The sequence below is a fragment of the Aythya ferina genome, assembly GCF_964211825.1.
Source record: "Aythya ferina genome assembly, chromosome: 5".
Lineage (NCBI taxonomy): Eukaryota > Metazoa > Chordata > Aves > Anseriformes > Anatidae > Aythya > Aythya ferina.
In genome coordinates, this window is record NC_140301.1 from 7,379,126 (window position 1) to 7,392,906 (window position 13,781).

General features: G+C 40.5%; 1 protein-coding gene across 13 annotated transcripts in view; it reads left to right on the forward strand.

The window, feature by feature from the left end:
• The window catches only part of WT1 (WT1 transcription factor), a 93,887-nt gene that overhangs the window by 74,277 nt on the left and 5,829 nt on the right, over nucleotides 1-13,781 (forward strand). For 8 of the 13 annotated variants that reach the window (XM_084521273.1, XM_084521274.1, XM_084521265.1 and 5 more), the window contains 3 exons: nucleotides 2,215-2,304; nucleotides 4,000-4,092; nucleotides 7,583-8,962. In XM_084521273.1, the coding sequence (XP_084377399.1) occupies nucleotides 2,215-2,304; nucleotides 4,000-4,092; nucleotides 7,583-7,704 (305 nt within the window). In that variant the 3' untranslated portion in view covers nucleotides 7,705-8,962. The other 5 variants (XM_084521268.1, XM_084521270.1, XM_084521271.1 and 2 more) reach the window with 5 other exon arrangements.

Genomic DNA, 13,781 nt, shown 5'->3' on the forward strand with positions numbered 1-13,781 from the left:
AACCAAGATTATATTTTAAAGTATAAAGAAATGTTTTATTGTGCATGCCATCAGACCTCCTATACCGCTTTATTCAAATACTTCCTTAACTATCTTCTGCGTTTATATTGCAATTAGCAGACAATCATCCTGTCACTGCATTCTGCTCTGCTGACATTCCCCCTCTTAAATCTGCCAAAGGGCTGAATTCCTTGGAAGTAAGTGGTTTCTGAAAAGCAGGCACCCCCCTGGGAGTCCTTGTGGTCAAAGTGTACGGAACTATTTCAAACACCTGTGGCAACTTTAATCCCTTATGCTAATAAATTAAGCACAGCAGACATGGAAGTTATCCACACCTAGCTCTGAGAACCAGTAAACTCCACTGGGTGACTGTCACAGGAAGTTAACTTGTTCTTGCAGATTTAGTTGCTTTTGTGAAATTTTGATCTTAGCTACAGCAGTATGAATTTGGAATGCTGCTCTTAATATGCTACTTATGCTCTTACCTAGAGCAGAAGGCTCCTCCTTTACACGAAATAGTACTGGTATCTAAGACCACAGTCCTGTACAAATACAGGATAGCTCTGTCCATAAGCCTTTCAAATGATTCCTTAATTGTTCTTACCTGGTGTCTGATGACAGGCTGAAAAAAATTCTTCTCAAAGCAGAAACGTCTGTAGCCCTGTGATCCAATATGATGCCCACCTATCCTAATGATTTCAAACAAGTATTTCTATAAGACACAGCAGTTAATTTTCACAAGTGATGAACAAGACGAACACGTCATCACAGACATATTCCTTTGCAGTACCTAGTACCTTACATTTACAGATCCCATTCAAGATTGCAACTGGTGCTCAGAAAAACTTTTTCCTTGTCATAATATAATTAGAAATGCAGACACTTAGAGTGAAGATTCATGAGTGATATGTATTTAAAAATACACCTGGAGAAATTAAACCTACTCCACCCTCTATCTTCAGCTGCTTTTTGTTCTTTAGGTCCTTCATGCTTGATCTTTGTTTTGTATCTCAGCTTTCCACAGTAGATAAAGCAGGTCCCAGCTGGTCTAGTGTGTACCTTCCAGATAAAGCCCAGGATCTTCCAGCTTTGCCGTGAGAGGTGCTTCCTTAGCTCTTATGCTGAGACCTCTCTGTAGGGCTGAGGCACTGGAAACAGACTTTGTGTAGGTATAATTGTAATTACATCTCAGTCTCTTGCAGGATTGCAGTGTTGTGCAGAAGGGCCTTAGAGTAGATGAGAATCAGATCTAAGATGTCATACAGCTCCTCCTGTAACAGCACACAGATTAAGTCTTTTTATGCTGGCCAAATCTTCATCACCTCTGCAGTATGCTACAATCCAGCAGTGTTTCCCTCTTTCCTCAAGGTCCTTGATTTCTGCATTTCTTTTTGAATCCTTATGTGTTTGGTGAAGCCCTTTGCATAGAAAACCATATTCATCTGAGACACTAGCTTACAGGGATTTCAAAATCTTTATTTATTTATTTATTTCAAGTCAGAAGCTTGCTTTTGATCCTAGGGAGAACACATCCTGAAGAGCTCAGCTGAATTGGACAGTGTAGAGGAAGCGTTTATATTCACATGAGGCTTTGCAAAAATCTGTGTGCTTGCCTGCGGGAGGTGTGCAGCTACATGTGAAATTCTGGTGCTTTACAGAAGAGAAGTAATTTGTGTTTTGCAGAAGAATGTGTGGTGGAATTTCTGTGGTGGAATTGTGCTCTTCATTTTCTTTTAATTCATTTAGTACAGTTAAAATTTGCACCTCATTTGTTTAGTTTTTACTTCAAAGCCAATTTAGAGCAAACTGCAAGTTGTTCCCTTGTACAAATGACGTATAACTGAAACAGCTGGAAAGAGCTTAATGTGGTTTTCACAGAAATATAAAACAAAATATTTCTGTTCTTTTCCAGAAGAAAACAATTTAAAAAATCATGTAACCTTAAAGTTTTTTTTTGCAGCTTTTGCCTAGTGGATCATTTTTCAGAATGAACAGATTTAAGATCAGTGACAAAGTGGTAAAATTGTGCCAGCCCTACCCTACTGATTCCAACACAGCTGTATGGTTTTGTAGCAAATGAGACTCTGGCCTTTCACTAGATTGCTTTAGAAACGAAGTCTGCATTTCTTATTGTAACACATTGAATCTTCAGAGTCTAGCTGACGTGTTCCCCAGTTTAGCCACATTTTCTGATAAGCCATTTGTATTTTGCAGGTGAAAAACCCTATCAGTGTGATTTTAAGGACTGTGAACGAAGATTTTCTCGTTCAGACCAACTCAAACGGCACCAAAGACGACACACAGGTTTGTTGGCACTGCACCTCTACTCTGTAGAGTTCACCTCTATATGTGAATTGTGATCCAAAAAGCAAACTTGAAATTTCTATTTTCCTGATGTTGTGTCTGCTCATGCACAATGCCAGCAGTGACAAATTCTCAAAGTTAGCTTTAGGAGGGGGGTGCGCCTGTTTTTGTTGTTGGCATTACTGCCACGGTTGTATATGCAAGCTTTTTGTCCTGCCACCATTTTTTGAAGCAGCTTTCTAATTGAAACTCCTCGCTCTATACGGTATCCTCAGTATAGGAAACCCGCTATTTTAAAAACAGTTCTGCAAGAAAGAATTTCCAATGAGTAGTCTGACAAATGCTACTGTCGATATTCTGGTATTTTTTTGGCAATGCTAATATGTGAATCCTGCATGTGCGTAACCTGAAAGGCTGGTGAAATTACTGTGCACTTGCATGTGGAAAGCAGAAAGGAGAAGGAAAAACCGCATCAGCTAAAAGTACCTAATTCAGCAGGACACTTAAGCTTGGACTTGAGCCTTTCTTGAATTCTGCCAACTAAAGAAGAATTCTAGGAGTATCAAGGAGAGAAATGTTGACAATCTGGCTGGCTGGATTGTGCTGGAGTGCAGCTGGCCAAAAATAACCTGGAAAGTGTATAGCAGCTGTTAACAGACTATGGAGAAGGCAATAGCAGTCATGAACAGGTCTGGGTCATAGTGAGACTTTGTGAGCCTTCATTGTCAATCATTTACCGGGTAGAATATTCTAAGACAGCCCAAACTATTTCTGAGTTTATTTGAAATTCAGCAATTTGATTTTTGCTCATACACTATTTTCTGGAATTATCAAGAGAGCCCGCTTCAGCATTTCTGGAGTTCTTGGAGGCCCAGATTAACAGGGGAGACAGCTGTTCACAAAATCACAGAAAACAAGATAACAATGACTCTGGCCTCCTGTTTGAAAGTTGAACCATGAGGGCACCCTGCATGGGACATGAGGAGGGGTTTTAGAATACTCCTCTGATTGAGCTGCAGCAAGAATTGTGTTTGGGTCTCCTATATCTCAGGGAATGGTCTCACAATTGGTTTACTCAAGTTCTGTGGAGAATTTCTGCCTGCTACGTTTACTAAAGATGTTCTATCACAGTGAAATGATATTTAGAGGGGGAGGAAGTATCTCTGAAAGCTGGTGGTAAAAATACTTCATTGGGATGATATGCTTTTAGCATCTACATACTAGAACCTTTGTGTTCAGCAGTCCCAGAGACCTATGTGCAGCGTGTAAAGTAAGTAGCAGAAGTGTAAAGTTAAGCCTGCTGGGAGTATATAAAAATATACCTCTGTGCTGCTATTTTTCTCATGCCATGTGTGCTCATACATGATGGCAGGAGCGTCAAGCCACAGGATCAGAATTAATGGAAGTTTGCAGATCCTACTTATTCCAACAATATAAGTGGGTGTTTATTTATGCTGGTGCTGTTTGGATACTTCAGACCCAGACACTGGAAGAGGGGGTTACAAAGGGACTGTGTGTGGCAGCCTGATTAATGACTTTCTGTAACGTGTAGCCATGAAGCTGGGAGGAGCAGTTAGAGTAACTAGTACAAAAAAATCCAGAATTTTGCAAATACAGAAATAGCTGATGTCATCCACCCTTCTAAAAGGTGTTGGAATATAAGAATAGTTTTTTTTTTTTTTTCTCTCTATTCAGGTGTGAAACCCTTCCAGTGTAAAACCTGTCAGAGAAAGTTCTCCAGATCTGATCATCTGAAGACTCATACCAGGACTCATACAGGTAAAACAAGTGCGTAAACCTTTATTCACATTTATATTTCATTATTTATTAATTTTTAAACAATGTTGTTGTAAATGACATGATTAGAAAGTCTCTTAACCAGGGATTAAATATTCAGAACATCAGAAATCATTTCAGAGCATGCTGATTAACCAGTGTGACAACATCCCCTAAATATCACAGTCACTTTTCACAATGGGCTTTAGGTGATTTTTGAAACTACGCTTTCTTTTGTCATGTTTAAGGAAATTTCAGCTTGGTAAAATATATTTTGTCAGCTATAGTGAAACAAACATTATGGTCTCAGCCCACAAATGTCAACTTGATCTATTGCCTTCACTGAAAAAACCTACAAGACAGAAACTTTAATTCTAGCTTCAGCTGAAGGTCTGTAATCTAAAGTATTCATGCCTACTCATGCTTCTCCTAAGTGTCAGTTGAGCCTAATGCAGGATAGCACGGCAAAGCTCTTGCTGTTGCTGCTTGTACTGTAATCTCTCCAGAAGATAAAAGGAGTGCCTTTTGCAAACTCACACTGACAGATGCTGAAGTAAAAGCTTACTCAAATATTCGAGGACCTTTTTGTAGAAACTATGATATTTCACATGAATACAGGGGAAAAAAACAGCAGGCATTTTAGTCTACTTTGTCCTCACATAAGTGTAAACACCATTAAGAGGCAACTTCAGCAACCTCTATATTTTAGTTTTAAGGTTTAGAATTATTCTTATGAAGTGACATTTTATGTTCCCTTCCACTACATATGCCATATTTTTATGAAGTGATTGTTTACCAAGTGCTTTGTCATGTTACTAGATGTCACAGTGTTTTCTACACCAGGGCTAACCTTTTTAAATTCAGTCTCTCTACTGGTGGACAAGGAGCCAGAAAATCCTTTGTTTCTTCTGCTAAGGATTCTTTCTTCTTTTTTGGACCATAAAAATACCTATTAAAGACTTTCAAGTATAAAAAAGAAATTTTAATAAAGAGAATGATTCACCTAAGAATAACAGCATTTCCTGTGGCACCGGCCAGATAAATGCTTCAAGCAGTGACGATATCTGCACTGGCAATCTATAAATGGCAAAGGGCATGGCTGTGTTACTGGGTTATCCCTGGCATTTCACACTGAGCTGCAGGATCTGGTTCTGGTGCATGCGTATGAAGCAAGATATTTTCATTATCACCGAGAGGTAACATTCTGGTAGAGACAAAATGGCAAGTGGTTGCCACATGTTAGCAAATTAGGAAAAACGATATTCTCCTTCACATTTCACTGCTAAGTGATCTGATAATTCATGGAAAGACTCCGTGATCTGCTGACTTCAGTAATTTTTTTACCCCAGATCAGCTAAATCAGTGAATAATTACTCTCTTTTTTCTAGTGAAACTAATCTAGTTCTTCTTTGCCCCATGTGATCCAAGCCCACCCTGCCCTCGTTGCTGAAAGCAGCCTCACTTGAGTGCTGATTACCTCATAGCACAGACCTTTGCCTGGGCTCGCTGCCTGCCACTGGCTCAGGTTTTGCGGGGGCTCTCAGCTCAGCTGCCTGCTGCTGTTGACGATGCTCCTTTGACTGTTAAATATACATATCCTGAGAGGAATGAGCATGAGTGATAGTTGGGGATTTTTTGTGTCCATCCTGCCCTCTAGCTTCATTCCTTTCTATTTCGTCCCCTAAATTTTGCAAGAAAACAGTTCAGTTTAACTTGTTCCATGTTAAGTCTTGGTGAAGGGAAGTGTAGGTAACTTTCATCTCTTGTGGCTTATTTGTAAAGCAACTGTTAAACTATTTGGTAGGCTACAAATTCAGGGCCTCTTGTCTACTTTTAGCAATTGAAATGTTATTTCTGATGCCTGTATAGTGATGTAAGATAATATAGATGTATATTTGATAATAAGATGATAATAAGATGTATAGTTATGTAAGATAATCTGTGCCCAGCACTGAATTAATAGATCGCTGCCCCCTGTCATGAGTGGACAATTGAAATTGCTTGTGAAACAGCAAAACTCTGCTGCTTTTATTGTGGTAGTTCAGTGAAAAGTTTGCCAGTAATACATAGTTCGTATCAGTTCACAGGATGGTTCTGTTAATGCTGCTGAGATGTAAGATGACCACTTTATACAATCTGTGATTTTTATCAGTAGCTCTGACCAGACCAGCTTTGTCCCATACTGTTTTATGCACTCATGTGAGATGGTTGATGCTTTTGCCAGCATGTATGTTAACTGGATAAAGTAGATTTTAAGTTGATTTCCCTGCTTTATATAATCTGTTTATTGCATGGGATTTTGCAAACAGAAATACACAGCATTTATGCCAATGCCAGATTCGCTTTTGCCTGAATTTGGATGTTTGTGAAATGTGCAAAGTGTGAGGCAAAGAAGAAAAGAAGATGTTTGGGTGACCTCGTGTCTTGAGTTGGACAGTACGAGGTACATAGACAGCATGGAAGAGTCCAGAGCTGAACCTACTGTAAAATACTGCATCTGTCTGGGGCAGTGGAGGGGAAGAAAATGCAAGTCTAAAAGAAACCCGAGTCAGTGGGCACTGCTTTGAGCTAATGAAAGCATTCCATCAGCATTCCTGCGGCATCAGACACACAGCCTGAAATTCCTCTTAAATATCATAGAAAATAGAGAGACCAGATTAAACTGTAAAGAGGTGATGGCATTTCTTGTTAAAATTGTATCTGCTTTGTTTGGGGTCATTTTTAGTGAATGGGCAGCCTGCTCTAAGGAACCTGCTTTGGCAGGGGGGGTTGGATCCGATGATCTTTTGAGGTCCCTTCCAATCCCCTCAATTCTGTGATTCTGTGAATTATTATTATACCTGTAAGAATGTTAGAAAAATACTGAATATTGGGGCCTTTAAAATCTCCCTTAGATGTGAATATGTGAATCTACTTTATTTAGACAGTACTGGGAAACTTTCAGTCAGGGTCAGCAAACTTCACATTGACTGCTGTTGCTTCTGCCATATTCCTTTACACTCACTGGTTTCAAAGAACTCTGGACAAAATTCATTGAACTTGCAGGAAAAACTCTCCTTGACTTGAGGTCGAGCTCTAAGTAGTCACTGACAATTCTCACAGCGAGTAACAGCACGTCTGCAGCACAGTCAGAGGTTCAACTGAAGCTTGTGTGAATGCCAGAGTTACTCTTAAACTAGTTTGTCCAAGAACTGAGAGTAGCATAAACATGGCAATGGGGTGTTCAGCAAAGTCCTGTCTTCAGGAACGATCCACTGCAAAATGCTCTACATCACGTGGAAAGGCTGTTGGTAAACATCAGCTGGGGGAGAAGTAAGCAAGCACTGAGTGCTGATGTGAGCAGTAAATGAGGGCACTCCCACACCCTCTCAGGATGGCCCAGGATGCTTCTCCTCCTGCCAGGAGATCTGCCTAGCTCCTCACAGCCCCGCAGAAAGAAAAGAAATAGCAGTGTCCCAGGCAAGCCGTATACCCAGTTAATAACAGGGTGTTTTGTTAACAGGTGAAAAGCCTTTCAGTTGCCGGTGGCCCAGCTGTCAAAAAAAATTTGCCAGGTCTGATGAATTAGTTCGTCATCACAACATGCACCAGAGGAACATGACTAAACTGCAGTTGGCCCTTTAGACAGTTCAAACAAGTGAATAAACCAGATGGGACACTATGAGCTACTGCAAACTTTATCAGCCATCTTCGATCACCTCTGTCAGAAAGCTGCAGCTGTCTTCGCATCCCATATGACACAAGTTAACTAAACCGTAGGATTCTGCTCAGCTTTGTCTTCCATTTGGACTTACAAAATTTCTTATTCAAAAAGTTCAGAAGATTTCTATTTGTAATTTTGTTAAAAAGTGAGCAAGATTGCCGCAGTTTCAAGATTACTCTAACCTATGCTTACCTTCCATGGGTGTTTGCAGTTTTCTGTTTTTATTTTCGCTTGAACTTTTCTAGGTACATTTTATTCTACCTTTTTAAGTCCAGCAGCAGGTAGGGTGATTAGTCCCTGTTGAAGGTAAGCTTTATGCTTACTACTTTTGTGCATATCCTGATGTTTCCAAGTGCTAGTACAGTTATCCTCACCAGATGAGACAGAACAATCACCTGAGATACTTTCGGTAAGCTTTGTACTCGTACTGCCAAAGGGCAAGCTTTTAAGGATGGAAGCAATGCTTCTGAATTTCACAAATCAAACCTTTTTTTTTTTTTTTTTTTAAAGAAATTATTTCTAGAGCAGTTAAAGCTAGATGAACCAGAACCTCTGTTCAGAAAATAAGAATCTTACCATTAAGTTAACTTGTTTTTTAAATAATCACATAATTGATCCCTCCAAACTGTTTTGTTTGTCAAATAACTCTCTTTCCCTCCACGCCCCCCCCCCCCTTTTAATGTATTGGTTTAAATTTATTCCATCATGCGATGCATAGATCTCCTCTACACAAAAGTGATTCCAATCATTGTAGACATTTGGGATTTGTTTACAATGTAAAGCCACGCTGGTTATGTGGCTAGCAAGCTGTATAAACTTAAAACTGAACTTTTAATGGGGCTGGTCCAGGATCTCCATTAACAGATTACTCTTAAGATAAGTAACTTAAAAAGACTCTTTGTCAAGTATATGTGAAAAAGACATTATTAGTGTAAGGAAATATATTGTTTCAGGGTTTTGGGAGGAGGGGTTTATTATTTACTTTTAATTGCTTGAAATTGTGTGTATATATATATCTGATAATGTATTGCTCTTAGACATCTAAAATTAGAAAGTGTATAAATATTAGATGCATCACTGTTCTGATGTTGTTGCTGTTACAAACTATTGATAACACTAAGAATGTAACCTGCATTTTTCACTGAGCTTTCAATTAAAGCCCATTCAAAGAGAAACAAATGAGAGTCCAACAGATGTCTTGTTTCATGTCTGGTATTAAATTTCAAATGCCCTGTCCAATAGTATCCATTTTTTTTTTTGTATATAAAGGTACCACCAGCACTGATGACCACTAGTTAACCTGTCCAGGTCTTGACCACAATTTATCCATCTCACTTGGGAATCATACTGGCAGCAGAAAACAGTGTCGAGTTTCATATTGTGCTATAACACAGTTGCTTCAATTGTTCATCTTCTTACAAAAATATTCCTTTTCTTTAGATCTATAAGATTTGTATAAAGACTTTATAGAACAGTACAATCCAGTTTATAAATAGAAGTATTGGCCTTCTGCAGAACTGTGCTGAAACCGTAAGCACAGATAACTTCTTAGATTACGATGTCATACGGGGACTTTTAAGTAAAAGTTAACTTAGAGTTGAGGTGGCTTAAATCAGTTCAGCAGGTTGAAAAAGACAGTCTTTCGTAGATGATGAAGTGTGAAAATGAAGATAAAAATAAATTATTGTTTCTTTGTCATACTGCCTGCTTTTCTTTGGAAGTAAGTACAGCCTGCCTGAGTGCCCTTCGACCTTGCAAAATATTTGTATCTCTTTAGCAAAAATCTTTAATGTATCTTGCCAAGCTTTTTTCTCTAATGTACACAATGGAGTTCTATGATGGGTTGAGCTTTCTCTCTTAAAGTGCAGCTGCATCGTCAAGAAAACTCAACAGTTAATTCTTCAAGTCCTCTTTTTCGCTTGGGTATTGCATCACTGTTAATTACTGTTGGGGTACTGTGACTCATTTGTATCAGTCAACTTTATCTTTTGCTGCCAAAAGACAGCATCTCTCTGGAGAAACTCATAACAAGTGTGGCAAACATCAAATATTTGGAGTGAATGGTGTGTATAAAACTGCTCAGAATTAAAAAATAAAGCAACTCCTCCTGCTTTCTTGAGAGAAAAGTTCAGTCGTAAAAACAATGTCTTCTGATTTACCCAGCAATGTTCTGCAACTACAAAACAATGTTTTTCAGCCTGCACCCAAAATAGAGAGCTGTCAGAAATGTTTATACTAAAAGCCAAAAAAAGAAAAATCAACCTCCAGTTGCGCCTGCATTAGTCAAACATAAATAAAACTATCTTTTGTGAAATATAACCAAAACTCCGCTGCAGCACAGGCCAGACTTCCAATGACCTGTAAATAAGTACATCCATAGTTGTGCTGCTTGGTGAATAGCACGCCAAATAATAATGGTAGATGGCTACAAAAATGAAGTATGGGGTGTTGAGTGACAGAGTATGTCCTCTGGTTTTTGCTGTCGCCCCTTTTTCAATGAAAGTACTTACTGCTACTCTATTGTTTGATGCTCATTATGTCTTCCAACACTCTGAGTACAGTGAAGACAAAGGTAAATGTTTACATGATTTTTTTTTATTGTTATTCCTAGTCATTTTGCAGTCTTTGTTGTGAGAGGCATTTTATGTCTCTCCCTCTCATTTCCCCGTTTCCAAGATTCTATCAGCAAGGTAAGCCACCTTTATTGAAGTGCTGCACTACATGAATTTCTCAGAAGCAGCCCCCAGATGCTGGTTCTTGCAGCATGCAATTCCTCATTTTGCAGCCAGCAGAAAGTGCTCGGCAGGCCGGGTTTCTGTGAGCTTGACCTCCGTATGAAAGACGAGGGGGCTGCACTTCATTATATCTTACAAGTATCCTTAACTCTCTGGAAAATTTTCAATTCCACAATTAATTGAAAAAATCTTTTTTATGCCTCTGGCCTGTGTTCGTAAACTGCAAATAGTGACTGATGCTCTTTTGGCTGATGGTTAATGTCTTGCTGTGACTGACATACTTTTCCTGTTCTGTAGCTTCCCTCACCCCCAGAATACAGAGTGTTAGTGGCATTGGTAACACGTGTACTTTGCCTTGTCACTTCGTGATGTACAGTATGTGTTGGGTAGGAAAGGGAACGTTATCTCTCTTCTCTCTGATGTTGTCAGCTGAGATTCAAGGATTCCCTTGCACTCATTTTTTTTCAAGGAAGGTGAGTCCAGCCAAGTGTCCCTTCTGCTTGATAAACACCTGAGACCTACCGTGCCTAGACTGTAGCCACATGGCCACACTTCTGGTGCACGTCAGATTCTTTAGGGCACAGACTGTGTTGGCCAAGCAGGAGGTGCAGAGTCGTTATCTGGCTGCAATTAGACAGCCAACGTGAAGGCAGTCCTAGCCTCCTGACATTCCTGTGAGGGAAGTGGGGGACTAGCAGAGAAGTAGCTCTTTGTTTCTCTCTCCGTGATGGGTTAGGCAACTCATTCATTTTAGTTGCCACTCCAACCAGGCCTATCTGTTTCAGGATGTCAGTAGGATTCATTTCACTGCTCCAGCAACCAACCTTACAGCAACTGAGAACAGGTCCTGAAGATGAAGGTGGGTGCTTTAAACGAGTGTTTCTTCCTCCTTCCCCTTCTCCAAACAGGCACTGAGAAAACCCTATCACACGCAGCGTTTTCCAATCAGCAGTGTGACCTGACAGCAAATCCAGCACGGTAAGCACGCTGCTCCCTGCACCTTGTCCAAAAGCACGACAAGCCTTTGGGGTGGACGGAGGGGCCCAGAGATGCCTGCAGCTGCACACCTCGGAGCTGGCAGCCTCTGGCATGAGGAGGGCACCTGAAGGCAACCACGTGGCAGAGGTGTGCTGCCAGAGGACATGCAAAGGTTGTGCTGCTCGTTCCTGCTCGAGCCCTCTTTGTACCTTCCCCTTGGGCTTTTGAGCTGGAGAATTCCTCCTCACTTCAGGAAAGTGCCCCCCTCCCCCAATTAACAAAAAGGTAATTAAAGGCAGTGTATGCAGTTCAGAATGGCAGTAGTGGATGAGAAAGGCCAGCTGCAATATTTGGGAAGATCCAATAAAAGCTTCATGAGGATCCTTTTAGCTATTGGAAGTCCTGATGACACGAAGGAGCCTAGTGAAAATGAAGACCTGGTCACAAGAGCAATGAGTCTTTTTTAAAAAAAAAAAAAAAACAAAACACACAAAACCCAAGCCCAAATCCAACCCCACTGACACCATCCTAAAAATTAGACAATTAAGAGTAAAACCAGGAATGTAGCCAGAACTATTCCACCTCAAATAATAAACACAAGGATAAGTTGCCAAGTGAGGTCAAAGAAGCAAATGGTAAAGTGAGTTTAAGAGACAGCTAGACACTTTTATGGGGAGAGAGGGGATTGAAGGATACAGTGACAAAACCGGGGGTAGAGCTGAGATAAACTCGGAGGACAGGCACGGTGGGCCAATAGCCTCGGAGAGCTCTGAGCCCCCAGTGCTCAGTGGAGGAGCCAAGTGGCTATTGGCATTCTGGGGAGACTTTCCAGGGCTGTCAGCAGCGTCCTGTGCAGGACAAAGGGGAACTGTCAGAGCGGTCTGAAAGGAAGATGAGCCTGGCAGGTAGAAACGGGTGAGCTCTCAGGTGCACCAGTTCTAACTGCTGCCCTTGGTTTCACTGGTGAGATGCCCCAACAGACTTGCTAAAAAGCAGATTTTTGAAGAACTTCTACCCAAACAGCTTGTCTTCTAGCAAGTTACCAGCACAGAGCACACAGACATCAAAAAAACAAAACAAAACAAAACAAAAACAAAACCTTTTTTTTCCTCGTTTTTCATGAGAAACTATTTGTAGGAAATAAAATAGGAAAGAACAGGGTTGGTTAGAATATGATTTAAATGAGGCAAAGACAAATACACAGAGATGATGTTCTTCTGTGCTTGTACTATGCTTTGCATACTTTGATGTTGTCAGCACAGCCTGCATTGATTCCCATAAAAAATACTGGCAGGACTTCTGTAGCTTCAAATAGCAGCATGATGAAACCTGGTTTTAAGTGCTCAGTTTGGCCATCGACTGGGTGATCTTTAGTCCCTTCCAACTCAAACTGTCTCTGCACTGACGAGCACATTTGGCTCTACCAGCACAGTGGGGTTCTTGAATAATGGTGGTGAGGTGACCGAGAGCACCATGGCCACTGGAAGTAAGTCAGAGCATCCAGTAAATGAAGTCTGGTTTTCCATATAGAGTGAAATCCAACCAGCCATGCCAGCTTTGAGACCCCAAAGAGCCCTGACCATTGAGGATGGTCTGAAGGGTGGCATTCTTCTAGAAGCCATGTGTAACATGGGCAGGTCTTGGGCCGGCAACTGTAGGGACACAGGAGGACGCTGCCCCAAAGAGGCTGCAAGCCATAGGTACGGTGTTAAAATGCAAGTGTTTAAAGGCACTGAAAATCTTGAATGAGAAAGTACAGTCCCAGGCAGGGCTTTTTTTTACTCCTGATGACTAAATGCATATCCCACAGGTGTAAATATAATTTACTAGCATCACTGTTGTTTTTTTTTTTTATGTGAAATGGGGTACTTTTGTTCTGAGGAACTCTTGCATAGCCAAGATCTTAAGCTGCAAAAATAAGCTGAGCAGTAGTGGAAAGACCTGTCAGATCATCCTGGCTTGAATGGCTAGATAAATCTAACATAAAACTAGGTGCCTTTCCCCAGCATCAAAAATGCCCTTTTGGTGCAAGAGGATTTAAAAAAACACACAGGGCACACCTTAGTATAGTGGTGCAGGAGAGAAATATGAATGTATTTATTTTCAGGCTGTTTCTTTTTATGGCTCATTCACATCTGAGTCATGCCCCAGAACTCCCTTTTATTTGAATGTGATGTTGAAAAATATAACAGGAAAAAAAAAAAAAAAGTAACTTCATTGCGCGGAAAAAATCCTGCCCGAGAGTTGTGTGTCCTTGTGCATGTACTCTACTAGTACAATAATCA